Source organism: Cornus florida, unplaced genomic scaffold, assembly GCF_030987335.1.
Source record: "Cornus florida cultivar Cherokee Brave unplaced genomic scaffold, ASM3098733v1 CherokeeBrave_3.0.0_Hap2_Chr04, whole genome shotgun sequence".
NCBI classification, from domain to species: domain Eukaryota; kingdom Viridiplantae; phylum Streptophyta; class Magnoliopsida; order Cornales; family Cornaceae; genus Cornus; species Cornus florida.
The window spans coordinates 103,046,784-103,072,129 of NW_026775574.1; the positions used below are offsets into that span (position 1 = coordinate 103,046,784).

Sequence of the window (25,346 nt, forward strand, 5' to 3'; positions counted from 1 at the left end):
GTTTTTTATTTCATGTAACATATGTGATCAACTTGCTCTGTTTGTTTAGATGTGGAATAATTTACGACAACAAAATACCCAAAAATATATATTAACAAATAGAGATTATGAATATCTTTATAAGAGAAAATGAACTTATGGTTGGTTTAAATTTCTCATATTTTCATTCTTGATAAGGTTATTTGCAGAGTTTTTGGGAGCTTTTAGCTGATTCATGAATCATGAGGAACTTCCAGTAAGGATTGAGAGAAGACATCTATTTAAAATTGAGAGAGAGAAAAAATGGAAAACTTCTCCATAAGCACAAAGAAAACAAGCAATTGTAAAAAAAAAATCTAGTACAGATGAAATAAATCCATATACTTGGCTCTTGAAGCATATTTTTATCTTAATTCTCTTGAAGCTTCAGAGCATTTAGCATACAAAGTCTTTATATCTTTTTCCCTTGGATACATTCTTACTTTCAATGTTAGTACTTTTGTAATTTTGACTGAATAACATTGCTAATCATTGTGACATTTTGCTCCATTGCGCGCGCTTCTAACTGTTTCTTGCTTCTGCAAATTGTATAATCATTCCGAACTGAACCTTCTACATCTGCCATGGTATGCAAATCCAATGCTAATTGAACTTCCCCGAAAAGCACAAACAGTCGAAGAAATTTCTCTCAGATTGTTGAGTGATTTCTGTAAAGTGTTGGCGGTCCATAATGTTCTTGCCATTGTGTATTAGGCTAACCTCACAAAATTCCGGTGCATTCTTCTGAACAAATTCTCCCTTCCTCAACCCCTTCTTGGGCAACCTAGCTAACAAGAAAACAGTGGAATGCTTAAATTGCATGCTCTGTAAAGATTCTTTTTTTATAATTTTTTTTCCCCTAAAAATAGTCTGAAATGTTCTATTGGATTGGCAAAAGAAAACATTGGAATAAGTATTTAAAATGAGCTGTGGTCAAGAAGCATAAGATCAAATATTGAATTTTGAAAGGACATGAACAATACAACATTGGAAGAAATTCATTTTACTTCACTCATATATGCTAGACTGCAAAATTAACTGAACCTTCTGTTGCACATACAAGTGTTCCATTAGGCACACAAATTTTATTTTTTATTTTTCTTCCCGAAAGGTTAAGCTATTATAAGCACACAAAATCAATCAACAGAAACAGATATGCCGATGAATATGATGCCACAGGGTGAAGCAGCAGCTAACTGTACCTTGAGGAAGGCGGGCGTTTGGTCCCCATGACAAGATTTGTGATGTTAAGGACCGGAATAAGATCAAGAATTGCTTTGGCAACATTGTTACCCTCTAGAAGCATTGTGTCCACTGTCACCTGTGAAACAAATCCAACATATTGTCAATCCTTTGTTTTACACATTGTGACAATGTGACTATTGTCCACAAATGTATAAACTCCAACCTTGGCATCAGTACATAATCTGATGTACTTCGTCAAGAGGTTTCTTCTCCTGTTGTTTTCTTCGTTGATATAAACTCGAACCTGTTCTTGACTCAACTGGCTTCTTGATAGCCTTCCAACTATCACAAAAAAATTTCCAATATGCAAACTTTGTTAGGAACTCAATCATAGAGGTGGATCCAGGTAATCAAGATAGGCGTCGAATTGTTTGTCCTTGTGTTCCTCATGTACCCTTTTCAAAAATGAGGATATAGAACTGACTAAAGTGAGTGAAGTGCACATATCGCTACCATTTCAGATGCTGAAATGCCCTTTTCGATATCATAATCTTAGCAATGTCTAGTATGTTGTGGTTGGGCATGGCACTAGCCCGAGTTAGCCTCTGATTAGGGTACCATAACTAGAACCAGAGCTTCAGCTGCCAAATTGGCAGCGATTAGAATTTGTTACGCGTTAAAAATGAAGCTTGATTCATATGATCATATACACTTATGAACTTACAATGTGAATCTCCCCACATTTTTGAAATGTTTCTTTCTCAGAAACTAGTAAGCCTGCTTGGTTTGTAACTATAGAAACAGTTTTCTATTCTCAAAAAACTAGAAACTGTACAAAAACTCTGTTTTTTGAAAACTCAAGTATAAAAATGTCTGCTACAGTTTTATGTTATCTGAATTCTTGAGAACTGTTTTCAGAGTTACAAACCAAGTAGGCCCTAATTGATCCTTAACTAGGAAGTAAAATGTTGTTTCCTTCCAAATGGGAAATTCCGGATTGGTCTAAATTGATATCTTTCATGTTATTGTAGCCAATTCAGCAATCACTCTTCATGATGAGAGGTGATTGTTTGATGCAGAAATTTCCTGCTGATTTTAGTTTATAAACAAACATAGACGTCTTTGATAAAACAAAGAAAGAAAGAAACAAACATAAGATACTAAAAGGTGCTAGTGACTAGTGTGACATATGGTCTGAGAGTTTATGAATCATCATTTTGGTGGATTTTGTGTAATACACACGTAGAAGGAACAGAGGAAATACAGCAGTTACCAGGAGTAGGGATGTAGGTAATGGGAGGGAAGACATGGACAAGGAAAACGCGAGCTCCAGGAGAGACGACGACATGATCAAGAGCCCATTTCAGCACATCCAAGTCATCTTTGCCAACAGCGACATAGACGTCGTTTGCGCCTCCATCTCTGGTGCTACTCATGATCTCACTCTTGCTGTCCTCTCGAATCTCGACAATCTCCGGTGATATCTCTGGCCAACCATGGCACCAGGGCTGCTCTTCATGAGCCGGCATATTTCCTTCTTCCATGTCTGCAGATATCTTCTGCTGTTAGAAGAGTACAATGCTGTGAGGGAGCTGTGAACGTAGATATCAAGAGCGTAGGGACAATGTGTTTGGCAGTTTATAGAGAATGAGTCGTTGCTCTCAATGCCATTAAAGAATATGTAAAGGAGAGGCTCTCTTTTGTCAACATTTTGCTGGCCTTTCAACATGCCACATTCTAAGACCACCCTGCATTTAGTAGAAAAAGAAGATTTTCACTTTCTCTTTTTGAATTATGTCATGGTAGTGTTATCGATCGTGGCGTGATGAATTTGGACAAATTCAGCGTAAACTGATCGATACGAATCATGTATCGGACTTAAAAAAAATACATATTGGACGATATGCCGAACCATTTGAGAACTCAGAAAACATATTAAAAAATATGGAGGACTTTAGAAAGCAATCCAAGTGATAGGATTTTTGAAGAACCATTGAATCATATGCTTTTTGGGTTGAAAACTAACCAGTATTCAATTGAGTCAAGTAAACTTCTATGGTTTTAATTAACTTTTGACATTTTCTAGTTTATGTAAACGTGATTTGAGAACAAGTTATGATTATATGAAATTAATGTTTTAGAATTAAAATTGAAGAAATATTAATTTAAATTTTGAATTTATTTTTTTTAATTTTAATTTCAATACACCAAACTCTGAAAATTCCATTCAACCTAACATATAACATATGAATTTTTACGAAAGAAATGGGTGGAGAGGAAAAAAAGAAACAAAGAGGAAAGGTCTGTTTGCGTGCTTCATTTACAACCACAGGTGTATGTTTCATCTGCCAAAACTTTTTGGCACTAAGAACTAGTACTTTCTGTGGGCCCTCTCTCTCCTCCTTCCAAAGTGATGAAATTTATTTTCTTAATCATATGGACAAGTATTTACTGTACTGCAAATGGACACCATGAATGGTTTTATATTGATTAATGAAAACAACAGAAAATAGAAAAAGGTTCATTAAAGGTACCCAAAAAAAAAAAAAAAAAGGAAGGTTTTTTTATTCTGTAATTAAAATAATAATAATAATAATAATAAGAGAGGGTTCAATGTCAAGAGACATTTTGTTGCCTTCCTGTGTTGAATACTGAGAGGGACAGGATGGAATTTACCTTTTGGCCTATATATATATAGTGAAAGATATAGATGAATTTTTAAATGCTGAAATAGGAAAAAAAAAAAAAAATTAAAATAAGACAAAAGAATATGAACAAGAAAAGGAGATTTTTTAAAGAATATTAGTTTGGAAAGTGGATGGATTTTGGTTAGCAATTGCCAAGCCTAGGAATCTAGTAAACCCTACTGCTTTACGATAATTTGTTTTTGTACCACTAATAAAAGTGGTCACCATCAAGAATGTGTTTTATTCGAGTCTCTTTGAGTTTGAGCTAAAGGGTGTAGATCCAACCTACCACCAGAAAAAAAAAACATGTTTCTTAAAACATAATGATAGTATGATAATTTAATGGATTTCACTATAGAATAGTAAGTCCTGCTAATATAGCCAGAGGAAATTGGAACATGAACAGTCAAAGACCAGTAGTTGCCAGATTACACGTCCAATAAACCATGTAGTGTTTAATTTTATTTCTAAACTGTGGACAAATCTGAATAAGATTAAGGCTTCATCCAATGTGAATCTTCAATATAGGATGTCAATTGGATGGGTTTGGGAGGGCACTCAGTCTTGCTTCGAAGTTGGAGACTGTTGCAGGGCACCCGTCTACATATATTTTTAGAAAAATAATTCAAAATTGAACAAATTTAAGACAAAATTTGTAAAAAATTTATACTTAAACAATCATAATAATAAAAGGGTAAATTTTACTTACCTCATGTCAGATTTGTCAATATCCCGCATAAACTCCCTATAAATTTTATATTTTCACTAACCTCCTTGAGGTTGTGGTTTCTGTAACAGATTCTCTTGCCATTTGGGCAACTAACCGAGACAAACAAAATCTATGGATGTTAACAATAGAAAATTGATAGAAGGTTAATTTTGTCCTTCTAATGTCTGAAATGACGACAAATATTTCAAGAATAAAACGATTAAACAATACTATTGTTACCAAGTTGGATAGCTATCAATAAAAGAGGTAAGCGGGATTGTAAAATCTAGAGGGGCTTACGTAGGATATTGACAAACCGAGGTACGTGGAATTTACCTTAAAAAAAGGTGTTAAAATTTAAAATTACCATGGAAATGAAGGAAAAAGAAAAACTATAACCAATAAAACAATATTTATTGGTTATAATGTCTGAAATGACGACAAATATTTCAAGGATAAAACGATTAAACAATACTACTGTTACCAAGTTGGATAGCTATCAATAAAAGTGGTAAGCGGGATTGTAAAATCTAGAGGGGCTTATGTAGGATATTGACAAACCGAGGTACGTGGAATTTACCTTAAAAAAAGGTGTTAAAATTTAAAATTACCATGAAAATGAAGGAAAAAGAAAAACTATAACCAATAAAACAATATTTATTGGTTATATTTATACCAATAACCTTCTCGTTTTTAAAGAGGGAAATGGTTCGAGCCTGGTTGGGGACCAAAATTGTTTGTTAGGATTGGACAGTTAACAGTAATTGTAACCAAAATGATACCCACTTTAAAACCGAATCAATCCCCGAATTGGATCACGGGTTGATCCAGAACGGAACCAATCCCCGAATTGGATTACGGGTTGAACCGGATTCGGATGAGGTTTGTCTATAGATTACAGAGTCCCCTTCTGCGTTAAAATTATCAGATACAAATAGCCTCATTTTCCCTGCTTATAAATAATGTTATTTTACTTTTCTCAGAAATCTTCGATCTTCTGTGACTTCAGGTTTTCATTTGAAGAGAAATTCTTCTCTTTTTAATATTTATATGATATTTTGAGTTTTCAATTGCGGTTAATTTGTTAGAATCATTATCATTTGAAGTGAATTTCCTCTCTATTTATATTTATATAGTAATATTTTGAGTTTTCAATTGTGGTTACTTTGTTAGATTCATTAAACTTTGAGTGCTACATTTCTATAATATATATATATATATATTTGACAGATTTCTAATGAATGAAGACTATAAGTTTGGTAACAATCAGGTCCCTTTATGGATAACAAATTGGAGATAATATTTTGTCAGAATTTTCCAATTTGCTTTAAAGTGTACAGACTCTGTTGTCCTATTCGTGGTTTAGTGGAAGTACATATACTTTCTTTACTTGTAAAGCAAAATGTGCAATTTTGCCCCTAGTAGGGTTTGAATATTCAAAGCTGGACCCTTTTTTGTGTCATTTCATTCTCCGCAGCCTTCTGTGTTGGGCCGCTTTTTGTGCCATTACATTGTTTATGCAACAATTTCACATCATTTATACAACAATTACAACTACTAGGTTACATTCTTTATGCAACAACTTTTGTATTTATTTGTTGTATTGCGATGTAATGTGTTGCACTAGCGATACACTAGCAACACGGGACCAAGGCACTGAATCCCCTCCTGTGGAGGAATTCTGAATACTCAACCACTTCTCTGGGAGAAGAGATCATACTAGATATATGCTAATGGCCTTGTTTAGATATTATCTAGAGCACAACTTTTTTATGCTACTAAAGCCATAATTCAGCCTCTATTTTCTTGAATTTTAGTACTTAATCTCAGTAGCGAAAGAAGGATTTTGGGGTTTGAGAATCCTGAAATAATTTGCAGTGCTTGTTTCTAGGATTTAGGACTCGCTCTATATCTTTTCATCAAGAAATGGGTGATTAAGAGGAACATGTGAATGGTAGGAACATATGATTAGAAGTCACTGTTCTTTGCATGTTTTCTATTGACAAAAGTGTTGGAATTTGATATGTAGTGTTGGGACTTGGGCATATTCTCTAGCTTTTGGATCAATTAGTACTAGTCTAATATGGCATCAGAACTTTGGTTATGGGAGATTTTGGATTCCAATCACCATTTCGGCATTTGTTCCCCAATTTGGTGTGCAAGTTTGCACTTGTTGCAGTCTTACTTTGGATGGTTTGTATCGCCACGTGTAAGACCGGATTGCACGTCAGGGAGGGTGTTGGCCACATTGTCTAACAACTTAAACTTTAGGAGTAATTGGTCGCAACAGAAAGAAGGTGCGCAATCGAACTTCTAAACAATCTCTCTAGTAATTTTTATTAGTAGATGAACTTCTCTTGTGCATGATTTTCAAAGCACCAAGCTCTTTTTAGTTGTAATTTTTTATATAGATCAATGGAAATCTATCGAATGCATGAACCATTATTCCGAATTTATTTGATATGAGCCATTAAAGTAGCAAACCCTTATTTAATAGAGGTTTGGTTGCTGAAAGCCCGGAACCAATGCATTGAATTTCCATGGTTGATGGATTTACTAGTTTTTATTTTCTTTTCTCTCTACCAGTCTCGAAACCTTGACCTAGGACTTGAGAGTTCAGACACAAAGCGATTAGGATGAAGGTTGATGGATTAACTCGTTTTCTTCTCCACAAATTCTTAAAGAGAGTGTTGAAATGCCTTGAAGAGTCAGTATTAGTGGACTTTTTTCCACTTAATTGTGGGTATAGTAATATGTGTTAGTGCTTCATTTAATTCTGTTGTTTCGATTGAACACCATGATTATATATAGTGCTCTCCTTGTCAGCATGCACTACTAGTAGTTCTAAAATTTGGCATGACTTTGTAGTGCACAATAACATATCAAGTATGATTGAACGTCAAAATAGTATAATCACCACATGTTTATATTCTCTGGGGCTTACACTTTGTTTAGTCCATTGCATTTGGATCAAAATGTCAGCTCTTGTCGGCAAAGGATAAAGATTTGTATAGTCCATTAAAACTGCAAATGGTAGAGGAGTGATGAAACTAGTCAATTGATCCCAATTCCGTCTGTTACATGCTAGAAAATTAGATTACTACCAAGTGAATGACAATGACTGCATACAAATCTTTGGAATCCCTTAGCATCTACTGTGTGTTTTTACCAAATTTTGGTCATCTAGTGCTTCATGGTCCCCTTTTTTTGTGTGGTGGTTTGAGACTTTGGGTCATCTAGTGCTTTTTGGATTTTGAAATGATAAGGAAAAGGACTAATACGGCTTTGAGAAGTAAACAACATTAGTAGCATATAGTACTGTTACTGGTTTTGCCCCATATAAAGCTTCCCCACATATTGTATTATGTGTGTGTGTGTGTGTGTGTGTGTGTAATTCAGCCCATGATTGTAAATACTATTATGCTTTCCTATGATTTTCATAGTACCTTTTTGTCATTTAGCAGGTCTAAGGCATATTACCAACTGCTGCTTTTTTGAGATTTACTTTTAGGTTCTTTTTAAACTGTCCGTGCTGAAGTTATAATTGCTTGCACTTTTTTCCCTGGCATACTCAATAACATACATGCTATGTTTGAGAGTACCGAATTCAATTCTAATCCCAAATTCATATTCAATAAAATACATGTTATGTTTGGGAGTACCGAATTCAATTTTAATCCCAAATCCAAAGCACAGATTCGGTACTTCCAAACGCAACAACAGTATCAAGTGGAGTCTTGTACAGAACATTTTACCGTCACTCACTTGGTGGTATTTCTATTTCAACCTTGCTTTCACATCCTGTCCATTTCACCTTGTGATTTTTGTGTGTGTGTGTGTGGCACAGTAACATCATGAGGTCCAAAGGGAATATATTCCTAATGGCAAAGTCAAAATTCCACTCTCTTTAACCATAAATAAAGCAGAAAATATAAAGTATTATGTAAAAAGAAAAGGTGGTTTGGATTGGACAATGAATTCCCCATTTAAATGTGGACCAATTATCACCTTTGTAAGAATAAAAATGACAGCTTCAAACAAAAAAAACAAACTCATAGGTAGCATCACCTATATGTCATGTGTATAATGTAAGGTGGTTTCTATCGTCATTTCCCATTACCATGAGGCCCATCATAGCAAGATTTTCAACATGATGTTAGGACGACAATGATGAAACTGGAGAATGCCCAAATTCCATAGATATTGCAGTGGCCAGACTGCAGAAAAGAACCCTTTTTTCTTCTCACTGAGAAACAAAAAGAGCTAAAGAGGTCATTGGTATTCCTGAAATGTGGTGGGGCTACAGAAAATCTGTTATCCCAAGTGGCTCTCTCTCTCTCTATTACCAATCTCTATATTAAGAGAGCATTTTCATACCAAATGAATTCAAATTAAGAGCCATCTCCTGCATCAAGTTGAGAAGATCGATATGGCAAATACAGTTCCTCTCGTTGCTCTCAGAGTACTAATGATCTTGATTTGTGCTGGTTGGGTTTCTGTTTGGATTCTTAAGCCTACGCAACTATGGACAAGAAAATGGAAGGGAGCTGAAGGAAGTGCAACGACTACAGTGTTCGGCTACAATGGTACAAACTTATCTACACATGCTGCTGAAATTGAAAACCCCCTCTCTCTTGAAATATTGTAGTGTTACTGCTTGTTCCATGACATGGCTTTATTAGTTAGTTATTAGTCATTTGAAAACTCATCCTCACCTAGAACAGAATTTTTTTACATAATCACAAAAACTTGATGTTGTTTTGAACACTGGACTCATAATGAGTACTCTGCAGGGCTTGATTTTGCAGTCTATACGTTTCCTGTTATCGCGCTGGCTATGGTTGGATTCGTTTACATGGAACTGAAACCTAGGGAACCAAGAAGCAGGTAAGGATATATTTTCATGTTATAAGCTCATTCTATATGGATTAATTTTCTATGTCACTCTTTTTGATCTTGGGTGACAGACAAGGGCGAAGATCAACCACATCTCTATCCAAGCCAGTGATTGTTAATAGTTATATCGGTATCTTGTCCTGGAATGAGATTCTTGCTGTGTCCCTCTTCATCCTCTTTCTAGCGTGGGCTTTCTATGCCCGTGTCTCTAATGATTATAAGAAGGTGGTAAAAGCCAATCCATTGAAATTGAACATGTGAGTATAGAGTTACTATTATCACTCTGTATAGGATATGTTGAACATTTGGAATAATAAAAAATAATAATAAAAAAATCAACATTAATGATGATTCTTCTTCTATTTCAGGTGGCAGTACAAATTTATGAAAGTGGCGGTTCGGCTTGGTTCTACATCAGAAGCCTGCCTAGCTCTGCTTCTTCTCCCTATCTTAAGAGGGATGTCTATATTTCGGATAATTGGCATTCAGTTTGAAGCTTCAGTAAGATACCATGTCTGGCTCGGCACTGCAATGATACTTTTTGCCACTTTGCATGGTGTTGGCACCTTGTTCATATGGGGCATCAAAAACCATATTCAGGATGAGGTAATTATGATTTCCGAGTCCATTCCTATGATTGAATATTCATTGAAACCATCTATTCTAAAAGCTTAAGTACTATAAAGGATTTGGATTAACTCCTTTTTTACTTGGCAATAGATCTGGAAATGGCAAAAAACAGGCAGGATATACCTTGCCGGTGAGTTGAGTCTTGTCACGGGGCTCGTAATTTGGATCACATCACTTCCACAGATAAGACGGAAAAAGTTTGAAATATTTTACTACACTCATCATCTGTACATTGTCTTCTTAGTATTATTCTTGTTTCATGCCGGAGATCGCCACTTCTACATGGTTTTCCCTGGAATTTTTCTCTTTGGCCTTGATAAGCTACTCAGGATCGTACAATCAAGACCAGAAACTTGCATACTCTCTGCACGAGTCTTCCCCTGTAAAGTTATAGAACTCACTGTTCCCAAAGACCCAAGTATATCATCAACTCCTTTTCAGATTTCACAAAATTACATAACAAGGTTGAGAAAAGAGATTCATAAATTTATTTTTTTGTATTGCTTTCAGGATTGAAGTATACCCCAACAAGTGTGATATTCGTGAAGATACCGAGTATATCAAAGTTTCAGTGGCATCCCTTCAGTATAGCTTCTAGCTCTAGCGTTGATGACCAAACCATGTCGGTTCTTATCAAGTGTGAAGGATGGTGGACAAATGCTCTCTACGACATAATTCAAACTGAGCTAGACTCTGATGCAGGCCAGATGAAGTGTATCCCAATAGCAATTGAAGGCCCCTATGGACCTGCCTCGGTGGACTTCCTAAGGTGCACAAAATAGTCCTATGACATAAAAATTTTTGTTAAAATTTGCTCAAATGTTGTTGATTCTAGATACTACTGAAGTTTGCATTGGATAGATTCCATGTTCAAAATTTTGGATAATTTACATGATTCTTCTTCTTGCAGATGTGACAGTCTACTTATGATTGCGGGAGGGATTGGGATAACACCATTTTTGAGCATTTTGAACGAAATTGACTCTGCTCAAAGCAGTGGCAGAAAGAGCATCGCTGCAAAAGTACAACTTATATATGTTGTGAAGTCCTCCCAAGATATATGTCTATTAAAACCAATTTTGCCACTACTCATGAACCAGACTGCTGAACAATTGCACTTGAAAATAAAAATATATGTGACCCAAGAAGCGCGTTCTGGTGCAACAGTAAGGGAACTACTGAATGAGTTTTCTCAAGTGGAAACAGTAAGCTTTGACACGAAATACTCGAATTATGCAACACATGGACTCGAGAGTTTGCTTTTGATGGCTGCCATTACTGGATTTTCATCCATTATGTTCCTGATTTTTCTTGGTTGTTTCAACCATGCCTTTGTGCCTCTTGGTAAGGCTGCCTCTAAAGAGAAGTATTCATCTTCGGAAATTGATCTCCTTCTTGGCTGGTCTTTTGCTATGGCAATCATATGTGGCGCCTTTTTGGCTATTTTTTTGAGATGGACAAAGGTGAGGAAAAATATTCCACCCATCTCCGAAAAACAAGGCAAAGGAACGGTGAAACCAAGTTCAATGGAAACGAGTAGAGCTCTTGATGAGCACGAAGTCCATTTCGGAGGAAGGCCTAACTTGCAAGGTACCATTGTATATTCCTTTTACCATGTACTCTTTTTCAACATTCAAGAAAATGAATCTTCTAACATGTGGTGAATTCGACAGATATATTTTACAAGTTCCCAAACGAAACTGGTAGATCCGATATAGGCGTCTTGGTGTGTGGACCTGAAACAATGAAAGAGTCGGTAGCTTCATTGTGCCGCCTGAGTTCTCAAGATTTCAAGATATGTGCTCAGAAAGAGAAGCCATGCTTCAGTTTCCACTCCTTAACTTTCTCACTCTAGTGCCATCATCAATTCAAGTATCGGAGATGTGTAGCAAAATTCTGTACAAATGTAAGCATACTTCCTCCCCAGATCATCATCTAGAGGTTTGTCAAGCCAACTCGTTTGCTTATATAGTTGGTCTCTAGGCTTCCAAGAAAACTATCCCTGTCCTTCAATTTCAGCATGAACATGCCACATAGTGTTTAAGAGATTAGCTTTTTCAGTATCTTTAAATTTATATTGTATCCAATGGATTTACATTAACTTTCCAAGGTATCCAACTGATTTTGGAAATTGATTGCTGGTTACATAACTTCTAACCTATGCTGCATGGACTCTTCAAAAATAGTGAAGTACCTGTGTCGGACACATATTGCTCAGACATGGGTATTGGGATATGTGTCTGATACTTTTGGTTGGACATGTACTTTAAAAAAACATATCCAATCATTGAATTTTGTTTATTATTACTTTAAAATGAGTTAATAAAATGAATATTTAGCAGTGTCTTTGTATCCATCTGTTTGGAGATCATTTGACACGTCCGATGTATGGAACATACTCGTACTTGAGTCCATGTAACATATAGCTACTAGCATCATAATTTGATAATTATTTAATTAACAAAGGGATTACGGAATTGACATTTCAAACTAAGAAAACTAATGATGGTGGTGTTTAATGATGGTATTAAGGTAGCTGCATGCATACTGCTCATGATGGTGGTACAAAAAGTAAGTTACAAAATAATTGAAAGGGATCATGCTTTGTAGGCCTAGTCATCGCATGCCGACTCAGGCAGTGGGTTGACTTCCCCAACTCTGTGTGCTGGTCATGATGGTGGTACAGAAAAATATTTACAAAATAGTTGAAAGGGATCATGATTTGTAGGCCGCTGGCTCGAGCACAAATCTTTGTGGGGCCACCAGGCTTTGTGTCTAGTTGACTTCCCCAACTCGGCATACAAGCATTTTTCAATTGATCAAAGGCATGCAATGATGGGTGTGGAGGTTCAAATTAATCTGATCTCCATAATTAGCTGTTTCTCATGATCTTGTAAATGAATTATAAAGCTTCATTCCAAAAACAGACAGGAGAGTTTGAGTCTTTGACAAAATTATGGAGTTTACAACCAAATGTCCAACCCTCCACATGTTTGTTTGTTTTATTATTTTATATATATATATATTAATATTGGCAAAAAACATACTCACATGCTCACTCACACGCACTATTTTGCCCACACCCGGTCTTGAATCCCTCCCCTCTTTGAGAATGGAGAGGTTATACCATTTGGCTAGATGCCCTTTGGTACCCTCCACATGTTCACATGCACCAGTGGACGCTTCTTGCGCACGTGTGGAAAAAGGCAGAATTTCCCAACATCCCCAGACACCAATAGTATGCAGTAAGTTTCAGGTAAGGCTTCTTTTGGCAGCAGTTCTTGTTTGTTGAGTTAGTAATTTTATGGGGACCTTGATGCGAATCTTGTGTAATGGATGGTTTTTGAATATATATTTAACTTATCTTGTGTAATGGATGGTTTTGATTATATATTTAACCTAATTAGTGGTATTTGTACTCTTCCAGTTTGGATGATTAACACTGGTTAGGTAGCTCTGAGCTCTTTAGGAATATTCTTCAGAAACTCAGTTTTACATATTTAACAGAAATCTGTAACAGAAAATATAATAATTGTTGCCATATTTTGCACAATCATAATGATAACAGCAACAAATTTAGCAGGTTTATTCATGTAGTAAATTTTGCACAACCGCAAATATAGATTGGCCTATTAATATGCTTGGTAAACCTAGCTTTTGCCAAAGATCTTGAGCAAAGACTACCTGTTGCACTTATCTCCCACTGTATAATAAATATATCCATATCTATCGATAAGACTGTCATGGAATTAAAGAAACCCTAGCATGTGATTCAAACAGTAGCATAGATCTGAATCTGCATTAACAGTTCCTTTCTACTGAAAAGGGCTACTGCACACCAAAGCCTGCTGAGTCATTGAGTTGTTTGTAATACAGGTAGATTGAGATTAACCTTAATTTAATTAATGGTTAACTATGAATGTGGTTAGAAACCTGTTTGTTTTTGCAATAGTGACGCGGTTTATTTTCTTTACACATTTTTTCATGTATGGTTATTCATTTCGAGGAAATTTTTGAATAATTCCCTTCTTTACTCTCTTCGGTTGGATCCACGTGCTGCGCGGATTGCTAGAGCTCCATCATCTGTTTCCTAGATGTGTTATACTCTGGTTCTTGAGAAAGCAAGAAGAAAAACTAGCTGACTGTTGCTTCTAGCAACCTACATTGCATATACAGCAACTTTTTATACTCTTTTAGCTTGGACATTGCATTCACCAGGTTCAACAATTACTATGCTATTTGTATCATCTCTATGAATATTGCTACATTCATGCAAGCAAATGCAGTATCCGATTTTATGTTGTTTTACTTTTGTACATATTTTTCTGTCTTGGTTTCTTTAGTTTTCTTGTTGATTATCTTAGTAGTATGGGCTTTTGGCATCTTTACAGCTATGCATGTTTGTGTATATGAATAGATATGGCTTTTGTCACATTTGTACATATTTTTGTCTTAGTTTGTTCAGTTTTCTTGTTGATTAGCTTAGCATTATGGCCTTTTGGCATCTTTACAGTTATGCATGCTTGTATGTATGATTATATAAATGACGTTTGGTATTATGTACTACATTCAAGTATGTGTATCTGTGAGGGCCTACTCTATGTAAATATCTACACAGTGTGGGACGAATCCTGACAGATGGTATCAAAGTCCATCCTTGCCGAAAATGAAGGGAACATGTATAAGCCTAAGAGGGTCAGGCTAATGAGAAAATTGGTCTCTAGAGGGGGTGATTGTGACGACTCACGTCGCCCAGAGAAAAGTTGTTGCACTTTTAAGGAGGAATGCTTCCTACCTATTATTTGATTGTTTAATATGAATAAATATTATGTTAGTATGTTGTGCATTAATAAAGACCAAAATTGGATAAAAAAAGTTAAAAATGAAAGGATATTTGTGAAGGTAAAATAGTGTCACAAGTACATTGTGCTTAAGAAATTTGTTTTCATAAATAATTAGTATTTATGATGCCACATAGAATTGTTACAAATGTATACTTTAATTGTGATGAAATTATTAAGTGGTTTCGGACCAATCCTAAAGCACAAATGTGTCGGCTTTATGTTATTGTTTTGGCCAATCATGAAACGACGCATAAGCAAAAAATTGATTGGCATTGACATAAAGCTAACACATTTGCTTATGTGTCGCTATATAGTTGGTCCCGGGACTATATAAATAATTTCTCTTTCTTGTACTTGGATGCTCTCTAGTCACCGCCACTATGCTTTTCTTGGACTCGGAAGCTCTCCGGCCCTTGCCAAACCAAACATGTACTCACCCAACGCTCTTTCAAACTTAAAAAGCCAAAAACTCGCGGTTCAAAAGCCAATCCAAACAAGGCCTAAGCTGCTTTACTTCTTTTATAAGGACAAGACTTGCTTATTCACCGGTGATCCAATCACAAAGGCACAAATAATTTGCAACTACAAAATCTGAAACTGAATTTATTCCAAAAAAAATTTCTCCTTATTTATCACACACTTTTTTAATTTTTTTTTTTCATTTTATAATTGATACTCACACACATATGCCTCTATTGAGACTTGAACCCTTAACCTCTCTCTAGGTAGGGATGGCAAAATCCCCATACTCGGCGAGTTCCCGCCCTGTTTATGGCGGGTTTGGGGACTCATTTATGTAAATGGGGGAAAGGATGGGGATTGAATTTGAAACTCCGATAGGGGATGGGGTGGGGGCGAGGGCGGAGGGAGGGTAATCCTGCCCCGCCTCGTTTATAGTACATTTTTACAAAATTGCCCCTACATGTTATAAAATATTATTAAATTACATAACTATATATATATATATATAATATATTCACTTCTGAAAGTGAAACCCTATATCTATTCCCTCGCAGCATAGAGAAAAAACATAGTCGTTGTACATCAAATATCTGATCATATTTTAAATTGTTATAATTGTATTGAAACTTTATTAAATTATTAAGTTGAAAAAAATTATGGCTGTGTTGATTTTGTTGAAGGGGAGTTGGAATTTAAAAAATGTTATGCGGGGCGGGAATGTGGGCTAATGTGGTGTGGCGTGGCAGGGCGGGGCGGGGATGGGGGTAAAAAATTTGACTGGGGATGGGGATGAGGAATGAGATCCCCTGCCCATTGTCATCCCTATCTTTAGGTCACTGGCCATTGGTATTTATTACTTTGTTAATTTTGTAATTAGAAATTATTTGTGTATTTGTGATTGGACCACAGCGTAGAGATGACTTACCTACCTGGCAATGAATAGACAAGTCTTGTTTATTTGTGATTGGACCAAATGCCCTACCTACTCAACGGTGAATAGACAAGCCTTCCTATGGAAGAAAATTAAAGAGAATATCCGAATAAAAAGGAAATTTCACTGCAGTTCCAACCTAGAGGTACAATTTACAAACCTTTTGCGTGTACAACTCTGAACTCCTATCTCAATTACGCTACCCAAACCTCCCTCTCTCTCTCAAATTATCCCTCTATATATATAGACGCCCGACTTTACATAACCCCTAGTCTTAAAGGGGCCACTCGACTCCGACCATCTTCTGTCTCTACTCTTTCTCCTTCTTAGTAGAGCATGACTGGAACCTTGAATTCAAACAACACCACTACCAAAATCAAATTTCTCTACAGTTACGGCGGCAAACTCCTCCCTCGCCAAACAGACCTCAAGCTTCGCTACGTCGGCGGTCACACCAGAGTCCTCGCCATTCATCGTTCAATCACATTCGCAGGTCAGTTCAATTCGTCATCATTTTTTTGTTATATTTGTGTATGTATCTATGTGTGTGTGTATATATATGTATATAATTCGAAATTTTGGAGGAATTGAAGTGAATTGGGATTGATACAGAGCTGATGGTGAAGTTCGGAGAGTTGTGTGGATCGTCGGTGAGTTTGAAGTGTAAGTTGCCGGAGGAAGACCTAGACGTGTTGGTTTCGATCACCTGCGACGAGGACCTCGCTAGTTTGATTGAAGAATACGATCAATTTTCGTCTTTCACACATCAGGATTTGAAGATCAGAGCCATACTCTTCCCGATCAATGCTCTCAAAACAATCTCTCCTCCTCCGTCCACGGTATCCAGTTTCGAACCCTCCGCTTCCAGATCGCCACCGTACGCGGTCGCTGGATCATATCTTGTACCTACACATGCGTCGGCTTATCGAAGCGGTGGCCGGAGTTTCTCGCCGGCCGTTGCATTTCCCTCCGGTTTCCGGAAAGACGCCGGGAAAGTCCGGCGTTGTCCTTCCTGTGAACGTGAAAATCCTAGGAATTACCTTTTTCCTTAGAAGGATATTAAAACCCTAATTTTTGAAAAATGGGCACTCAATGCAAATACAAACTATATACAATAGAAAATCTATAAAATTTATTCAAATTGAAAAAAAAAATCTTTTTCTTTTGGGAACAAATTTTTATATTCTCTTTTTTCGAGTTTGATTTGTGGCAATGAGACGATTATCACTCCGTTTGCGGGCGTTTATCTTTATTTGTCGATGAGAGTTTCAATTTTCAAACATTTGGTGTGCCAAACACGTGTAAGTTTTTATTGATCTGTAATTATTTTTAATTATAGTATTTAACACATTTATTTGGTGATTGGCAGGTTAATAAAGGGGGAATCTGACCATTGAGAATATTTATTATTCTCAAGTAAATTCTTTTGCTTTGGACAACTGGCGAAAGTTCGAGAGGTTTTGTGAAAGGCCCTAAACTGATTCTGAATATGACATCCATCAATTAGAGATGATGTGACAGTATAAGTCGTGAATGGCTAAGTCTAATCAAGTGTTCTCTTTATATTTATAGGTTTAAATTTCCAAATTCTTACTAACTTTTAATTCTCTAATTAATTTTTATCGGGTCAAAAAAATAAAAAAAATAGAAGTGAAACAACCAAAAGATGAATGACACCTTAATATTGAGTTACTTGTGGTTGGTAAGGTGAGAAAGAAAAAAACAAGGATCGTAAATAATATATCAACTTTTTATTTCACTCTTCTTTCATTTCCTCTCATTTTTTAAAGGAAAAAAAATTACTATTTAAGTCTTGTAATATTCTTTTAAAATTATTCATTTTCTTTCTTTTTATTCCAACCATTTATGTCAAACACATTTTTTTTTAATCACTCTCTATCACCTTTTCTTTTCTCCCTTCTTCATTGCACCAGACTAATTCTCAGTTTCCAAAAGTGAGAGAGAGGAAGGAACAGAAAATAATAATAATAATAATAATAATAATAACATGAAAAGGATTTTCTCACCCTCTTTTCTTTCTTTTGACTCCATTAAATAAAATGCGAAATGATATTATGAGAGTCATCTCATGACAAGAGATATAAGCTAGCATTACTTTATATTCTATATTCAGATTTTATGTGGATTTTATATTTTTTACAGTTTACCATTTTATATTCTTCATCAAATGACCTATATCTCATGGGCCTAACCGCTCACCATGTTTGGACGGGAAGAAATTTTCATATTTTCAAAGGAAAACTCCCCATCAATTTTGCTTCAAATTCAGAATTCAATCAGAGAAAAATTACTCTCAAATCTCAATCCTTTAAAAATGGCCTGTTCAGCCTTTGTCTTTTTTTTTTTTTTTTTTTTTTTTTTTGTCTTTGTATGACCAAATAGTTCTATTCATCAATTGTTAAGGTTTTAATAATGGATAAAAGGTCGATTTTGCTCTTCTAATGCTTGAAATGATAGTAAACATTTAATGAGCAAAATTGTAAAATAACACAATTCTATTACCAAGTTGGACTTTCCTAACTGAAATATTAAAACCCCCAGCGAAAAAATTGAATCCATATTAATTTATAACCTTAATCAAATTCTAACGTGTTAAAATAGCACTTGGACTGGACTGCACTAATCTTAATCAATTACATAATTGTTAATGCATCCATAGGGAACCATCTTTACCCTAGATACTACTAAGCATAGTCCTCCATGTTTGGCTGATGAAGTAAAGCTTCTTGGACCTGCACCAGATGACCCCTAGCAGCAATAATTTGATCACTATGACCAAACATACGCTTGTTTCCAGAAGAAGAATGGAATCTTTCCTCCCAACCATTAGGGTTAAGAAGATGCGAAAACGCTTTTCTTTCTATAAGAAAGATGCATTCCGGGGTGTGCAGTGAGAGACAAGAAAATCCCTGAGCCAAGCACTATTAACCATACCTCTATCTAACTTTGCATAGATTCTTCGACTTTATTTTGTCTGATGGTCCAAGTCCACTTCACATTCACCATAGGCAAATCACGAAGTTCAGTCATGATAACTGCATCATTAAACTCATCAAGGAGTCGACTGGGGACTTTTAAACATTCTGATCTCCAAGAGCAAGCCAAGAATGACCCACTCGAGAAGAACAGGAATTCAGAACAGTCCATAACCTTCTCTCAGATTCATTGTTGGCAGCAGAGGAATAGACCCAAAGCCAAGAGGCTTGCCCTAGGGCTACCAAAGAGGGTCCAAGAGAGTTCAAGTCTCCTGAAAGCATTTTGAGAGTTCCTTGGCAAGACATTAAAATGAACTCTGTGATGTTGATTCTCAATAGGCCCAGGTTGGTCAAATTTTCATAGTCGTGCACCTCATTAGGAGAAGCATCTTCGATAGTGTGAGCAAACCACTTGATTATCACAAGTTTCATGTCAATGTCAAACATCTTGTTCAGATGTAAAAATTACACAATGGAAGCTACTAATGAAAAGAGCTACGAGTCCATGCCTCCATGCCAATTACCTTAAGAATTTCATAAAAGTGAAATAAGAATTAGTAGCTGCAGTACTCAGCACAATCAACCAGTTTCCTGCTCAAACTCGTCACCTTCGGACTCATCTGCATTGTCAGCATCATCATCATCCGCATCATTGTCAAAGTCTTCTTTATCGTTATCGACGGTGGTTTTCCCAATCACTACGAGGTTGCTGTTTGTCTTTCTGATTTCAGTACACTGCAAAATTGATTCATCTCAATGTCATTGTTAATTAGTCAATAAAATATAATAAAACAAAATAAGAAAGCCCAGTGACCAAAATAAGGAATCTGCCAATGAAAAAATTGGCAGTTCTAGCAAACTTAATTAAGAAGGGTTGATTGCTTGATGCACTGGTAAATGCTCGAGTTGTCTGCATTTGTCAATCATTCTTTCCAAATATCTCCAATCAAGCTCCAAAACCAATTGATCATGAAACACACATGCTATATACTCAATCTGAGGAGTGTACATGTGATCCAAACAATAAAATCTTGTGTATTCAAAGATGATTTGATACGCTTCCAATGAGTTCTTTCAATGTGTTTTTCTCTCTTTTTTTGTCATCCATGTTATGAAAATGCAAAAAGCTTTTGTATAGAGTTAAAAAGTCCCAAACTATATGGTAGATACAAAACACTTTTTAGAAACTTTCTTGACCTCCAAAATTTGTAAAGATTAGTTGAAAGATCACTCACCCTTTATATGAGATTGATCCTTGACCTTGGCAATCTATCCTCTGGAGGGATTGGATCCTCCTCAGCCCCTGATGAGGTTTAGATCTGCTTGCCTTTCAAATTTTCTGAGTTCTGAGGTGCTTCGGTCCATTCAAAACCTATTTTAGCATCCATCCAAATATATCATCTCTATGGTTCTTCTAAACTTATCTAATCAAAACTTATGGACTGGTCCACTCAAGTGTGTCTTACCTAATCTAATGTGTGTGATAAGTAGATCAAAACTATCGAATATGTTAACCTCACAATCACCAAGCAATCTTCACGTGATCTTCATCAAACTTTCTCAAGTGTTCTTCAACACATTAACCAGCAAATTACATTGATCAAGGAACCATCGAGTGACCCAATTACGACTGAAACATTCCAATCACATTTTGTATACAAAAACTACCAACACAACATGACTCAATTCATTACAAATAACCCAAGCGAGGCCTCTAATTAAGTCACTTCTCCAACCTGCATTTGTTCATTCCTATAGGGATTCAATCAGTGTTGTTAAAGGCGCGCCTAGGCTCGAGGCTCAGGTTTAGCGCCTGTTGTCATTCCAGGCTCACCGATGTTTACTAGGCGCGCGCCTCGGTTGTGCCTCGTCCTGTTTGTGAGGTACGACTAGGCGCGCCTCACTGATATTTGTTTAAAAAAATACGATTGTTATATTTCTTAAGCCAAAAAAGGTACTTTTGGCAACTTAACAAACAAAAAAGAGAGCTCAATCATACGATATAAGGAACTTTTGTTCAAAAGAATAAAAATATAAGAAAGCCCAAGAGTCAAAGCGTTAACCGAACAACGATAGAATGAGATTATGAGACGAAGACGAAGCCCTAGTTGCAGAGATGAACGACAAAACCACGTCAGTTCTTTCTTTTCTTTTCTTTTCTTTTTTCTCTTCTCCTCCTCTAGATCTCTCCTCTCTTCTTATCTTTGTTTACATCTCTCTCTTCGTCCAGTTCCCTCATCTCTCTGTCTTCTTTTTTTTTGCTCCGTTTTTTCTTTTCTTTTTTTCTTGTTAAGAATTTTTTTTTTTTTTTGTTAACATATTTATGTCTTTTTGTGCTTTGTTTTGCCATTCAAAAAACACATTTTGCTTTGCCTTTCAAGAAAACAAATTTGTGCTCTATTTTATGGTTGTTGGATGCTTGTACAGTTGATGGATTTACTTTTTTATATTTGATATTAATTTTTAGTATGACTTATGAGATATGAATGTTATTATAGTAGTTTAAATTTTCAATTGTGCGCCTCACTTCACTTAGGCGCGCGCCTCGCGCCTAGGCTCCAAAAGACCTCTAGCGCCTTGGGCCTTTAATAACTATGGATTCAATTATACCCGCCCCGTCAAATACCCATCTCATCCTGACCTCATTGGAAAGGGTATGTGGTTTCGTTTATAAAGTTTTAGACGGGTATGGTAAAAGAATTTCAAAACCGATAAACATTTGAGGCGAGATTGGTTTTTCTCTTTCTTGCCCAGCCTTGAATTATTTATTATGTATATATTTTACATATCTACCCTTATATATATATATCCTTAATTGCATTATCAAATATACATCGTCTAACTCCCCTCTGCCTTTTTCCCCTCCCTCACAACCTCAACAGTGCACTCCCCTCCCATTTCCTCAAACCCTTACCAAGTTACTTGTACGACTCCACACCCCAATATGAGTGCTCTCCTATTCCAACTTCCCCAGAGCCTCTGGTAGAAAAACCGGGACGGCGACGGGACCTTCCCTCTTTGCCTTTCAACGCACCTTGAAGGAGAGCCTTATTGCTTCGAATATGTCCAAAGAGGTGAACAAAGAGTGTTGGATCTCTTCCTATGCTTCAATATGCAGCCAAGAGTTACAGAAATTGGTGGATCTTCATATTAACTTGTTGGAAGTTTTAGGCCTTATGTCTATAATTTATTATTCTTCACGTCCACAATCTTCTTTCTCATTAGGTAGTATGGGCATAGTCAATACCAATCTAGAGATGCACCCGTGAGGAGAGGAAGATTGATTTGCAAAGAGGGTAAGAGACAAAGAGGTAGACCAAAAGTAACACGGAATGAACGGATAAGAAATGACTTTAAAAAATTAAATCTAGCAGAGGATACGGCATATCATAGAAAAGAGTGGAAAAAGAAAATCCATGATGATGATGAAGATAGGCAATCAAAAACAAAAATGGGGTTTCTTTGTCTCATTTTGTTAATCAGAGCAGACAGTGGAAAAGGGTTCTCTGACCCATATTATATGCAGGGATGGGATTTCCGTCTCAAACAGAATTAATTCTCCTATTCGAAGCCAGGTAGGGTAAGGACCAACCGTCCCATTTCCATCGCTATCTCCTATCGTTTAAAATAAACTGATCTAATATTGCAGCCCATGTGCAGTAAGTATTCAACTAGTTCAAACCTACGACTGAACCGCCTTTACTATCGTTTTGTTGAAATTAACATGTATTGCAAGTTTGAATCAAATGAATACTCAAGAATATCTATGAGCAGAAGGAAAAGAAGAACTCATCTTGAACAAAATAGAATTAACATGAAATGTCTCTAACTCTCTATTAGAACAGGAACAACCGAATTCCCACAGAGAATGTTTCACATGCTCATTCAAAATCCTAACCACTATGCTTATCTCCCCTTCTCTGTTGGGTTGGGGGTATCCAACCCAAAAGGTTAACCCGTTAAATGGAGTGACTCTTGCCCCCATTTAAGTCCCAGATTTCTTTCTTCACTAACCTATGTGGGACTCGTTCGACCACCCAATAATCCCCGAACGACATCACTGATGTGGGACTAATTCAACATGCCTCAAATCACTAGATAAACTTGCAAGAAAGCCATAATGAGTTTTCACCCTAAAAAGTGTGTAATAAAGAAAATCAATTCCAGTATTAGATTTATCTAAACCAATGACAGAAAACAAACTCACTACACTAAGCAAATCTCTAATAATCCTCATCTAATAACCCTAATACAACTCGGTGACAAAATGCAATCCTAAAGAAATTAGAACCTCTATTGCACATTCAAGAGTCAGCATGCGAGTTTGCATTAGATATATTGCAAATATATGGACAAATTTGAACAATCAAAATCCCAAGAAGATAAAAGATTAAATTAGGGCAAGTAAGAAACGAAGGTAATCCACGCATTGGGATAGATAATCAAAAGCACTCATATAGAGGGTTCTAAATATTTCAAGAATATATGTATATGTGTGTAAATATATAATAAAATTGTGACCTTTTCTTCAAAATCGGACTCCTCCATGGCTAGGAGGAGCTCATCGCTTTGGGGCTGGGGCCATTGAGATGGCAGAAGATACGGCGTCGGAATCGTCCTCGTCGACCACGGGTACTGCGTCATGAATGCTGGGTACTGTAACATTTTCTCAGGAACCAAACACGTCGCCTTTCTCGCCGGTGAGTAGACCTATAAATCGGTTCACTCACGGCCTGTGCCCCCTTTTAAAATTACAGTACATTTTTGTATGTGAATAATTTTTCAAAATTTTAAAATTGCCTCCCCCAACTTTTAAAAAAATTCATTTTTGTATATATAATTCTTTAAAATTTTAAAATTACCCTACCTCAATTCTTTTCATTACATCATGCCTCCTGAGCATAATTTGTGACTGAGCTAGTTATTTAGACATTAAACCCTAAGTCACATCATTCTTTTAAACGAGTGCCGTGTTCTTGCTATAGTTCTCTTCCACTTAACTTGAATTTTTGTTACTTTCACACTCTTACTCTCGTATTGGCTAACTATAAGTATAAATATTTAATCAATTGAAAAAATATTTTAACAATTGACATATTACTAATGACCAAATTAGTAATTTGATACCACAGGATAATACGATGGTCTCTTTTTTAAAAAATGCGATAATTTAGGAGGTTTTTTCCCGTAAGATATATTTGCCAAAAAATTGAAAAATTAGGTTATTTATTATTATTTTCTTTTTTTTTTTGCAAATTAGGTTGGATAAAGTAGGAAGGCTTAAAAAAAAAAAAAAAGGGTTGGATAAAGTAGGCATGTAACCTAAAGAAAGTGTACCAAGTATTATAATCCGTCACTTTGTTTAAGCTTGTCAAATAAAATAAAATAAATAACTTTGTTTTAAGCACGTCCAATTTTTATTATTTGTCACATCCACTTTGAACGTTTTTCTGTGAAGATTGCTAAAGTGAGTGTGTGACAAGAGTACTGATTCCCCCATTTGGCAAAGCAAAGTCCAATCCCTTGATTTTGATTCCGATCTCATAAATCTTTAAAAAATGGGTTGGTGTGAAAGCAGATCTAGACAAATACATGTAATTCGGGTGACTGAGCTCAGCAGATTATTATGAAAATGTAAATGAGAGAACAACATGAGAAGAGTCGTAAAAGACTTATTTTTTATTTAGTTGAAGGAAATGGTTGAAGAGGGATAAATGAGAGGATGGATTGATAAAGCTTTCTGTATTTGGTTAAAGGGAAGGAAATACAGAGAAAGCAAAAGAGGGATGAAACTTTTTGAAGGAAGGAGGAGATAGAAACTGAATAACTATTTACACTTATATAATTTTAATATTTAAAAAAAATTCAAATATATATTGGTAAAAAATATGTAACAATTCTCTTCCACTTCATTCCAACCAAATATAAAAAAATATTACTCCAACTATTTTTTCTACTATCCATTTCATTTAATCAAACAAAAAAAAG

At 35.9% G+C, this 25,346-nt stretch overlaps 4 protein-coding genes across 5 annotated transcripts; 2 read left to right on the forward strand and 2 right to left on the reverse strand.

Moving 5' to 3' along the window:
* Nucleotides 1-298: 298 nt before the first annotated feature.
* On the reverse strand, nt 299-2,921 carry LOC132304345 (U-box domain-containing protein 33-like). 2 transcript variants are annotated; one of them, XM_059801983.1, is made up of 4 exons: nt 2,477-2,917; nt 1,427-1,545; nt 1,221-1,339; nt 299-802 (listed from the first exon to the last, which is right to left on the reverse strand). In XM_059801983.1, exons 1-4 carry the CDS (start codon nt 2,745-2,747, stop codon nt 622-624), a joined length of 690 nt encoding a protein of 229 aa, XP_059657966.1. In that variant the 5' UTR covers nt 2,748-2,917; the 3' UTR covers nt 299-621. The 2 variants fall into 2 exon arrangements, with proteins under 2 accessions (XP_059657966.1, XP_059657967.1); XM_059801984.1 differs by having other exon boundaries at nt 692-806; nt 2,477-2,921.
* A 5,792-nt stretch (nt 2,922-8,713) lies between these two features.
* Nucleotides 8,714-12,256, forward strand: LOC132304346 (ferric reduction oxidase 8, mitochondrial). Its single transcript, XM_059801985.1, has 8 exons — nt 8,714-9,185; nt 9,393-9,486; nt 9,567-9,752; nt 9,864-10,101; nt 10,216-10,543; nt 10,636-10,894; nt 11,036-11,715; nt 11,799-12,256. Exons 1-8 carry the CDS (start codon nt 9,029-9,031, stop codon nt 11,978-11,980), a joined length of 2,124 nt encoding a protein of 707 aa, XP_059657968.1. The 5' UTR covers nt 8,714-9,028; the 3' UTR covers nt 11,981-12,256.
* Nucleotides 12,257-16,547: 4,291 nt separating this feature from the next.
* On the forward strand, nt 16,548-17,931 carry LOC132304347 (protein PAL OF QUIRKY-like). The gene is made up of 2 exons (XM_059801987.1): nt 16,548-16,855; nt 16,975-17,931. Exons 1-2 carry the CDS (start codon nt 16,699-16,701, stop codon nt 17,412-17,414), a joined length of 597 nt encoding a protein of 198 aa, XP_059657970.1. The 5' UTR covers nt 16,548-16,698; the 3' UTR covers nt 17,415-17,931.
* A 1,825-nt stretch (nt 17,932-19,756) lies between these two features.
* On the reverse strand, nt 19,757-24,109 carry LOC132304348 (phosphopantothenoylcysteine decarboxylase subunit SIS2). The gene is made up of 2 exons (XM_059801988.1): nt 23,880-24,109; nt 19,757-20,093 (listed from the first exon to the last, which is right to left on the reverse strand). The coding sequence occupies exons 1-2, from the start codon at nt 24,021-24,023 to the stop codon at nt 19,938-19,940; spliced, it is 300 nt and encodes a 99-aa protein (XP_059657971.1). The 5' UTR covers nt 24,024-24,109; the 3' UTR covers nt 19,757-19,937.
* Nucleotides 24,110-25,346: the final 1,237 nt, after the last annotated feature.

Bases quoted from the DNA above. Each gene is read 5' to 3' on its own strand.
- LOC132304347 (XM_059801987.1), top strand. From the start codon at position 16,699: ATGACTGGAACCTTGAATTCAAACAACACCACTACCAAAATCAAATTT. The intron at 16,856-16,974 runs GTCAGTTCAATT...GGATTGATACAG, and splicing joins TCGTTCAATCACATTCGCAG to AGCTGATGGTGAAGTTCGGA.
- LOC132304345 (XM_059801983.1), bottom strand. From the start codon at position 2,747: ATGGAAGAAGGAAATATGCCGGCTCATGAAGAGCAGCCCTGGTGCCAT. The intron at 1,546-2,476 runs GTAACTGCTGTA...TTTTTGTGATAG, and splicing joins TACCTACATCCCTACTCCTG to TTGGAAGGCTATCAAGAAGC. The intron at 1,340-1,426 runs GTTGGAGTTTAT...TTTGTTTCACAG, and splicing joins GATTATGTACTGATGCCAAG to GTGACAGTGGACACAATGCT.
- LOC132304346 (XM_059801985.1), top strand. From the start codon at position 9,029: ATGGCAAATACAGTTCCTCTCGTTGCTCTCAGAGTACTAATGATCTTG. The intron at 9,753-9,863 runs GTGAGTATAGAG...CTTCTATTTCAG, and splicing joins AATCCATTGAAATTGAACAT to GTGGCAGTACAAATTTATGA. The intron at 10,102-10,215 runs GTAATTATGATT...ACTTGGCAATAG, and splicing joins AAAACCATATTCAGGATGAG to ATCTGGAAATGGCAAAAAAC.
- LOC132304348 (XM_059801988.1), bottom strand. From the start codon at position 24,023: ATGTTACAGTACCCAGCATTCATGACGCAGTACCCGTGGTCGACGAGG. The intron at 20,094-23,879 runs GTCACAATTTTA...TCAATTTTGCAG, and splicing joins AGTCCGATTTTGAAGAAAAG to TGTACTGAAATCAGAAAGAC.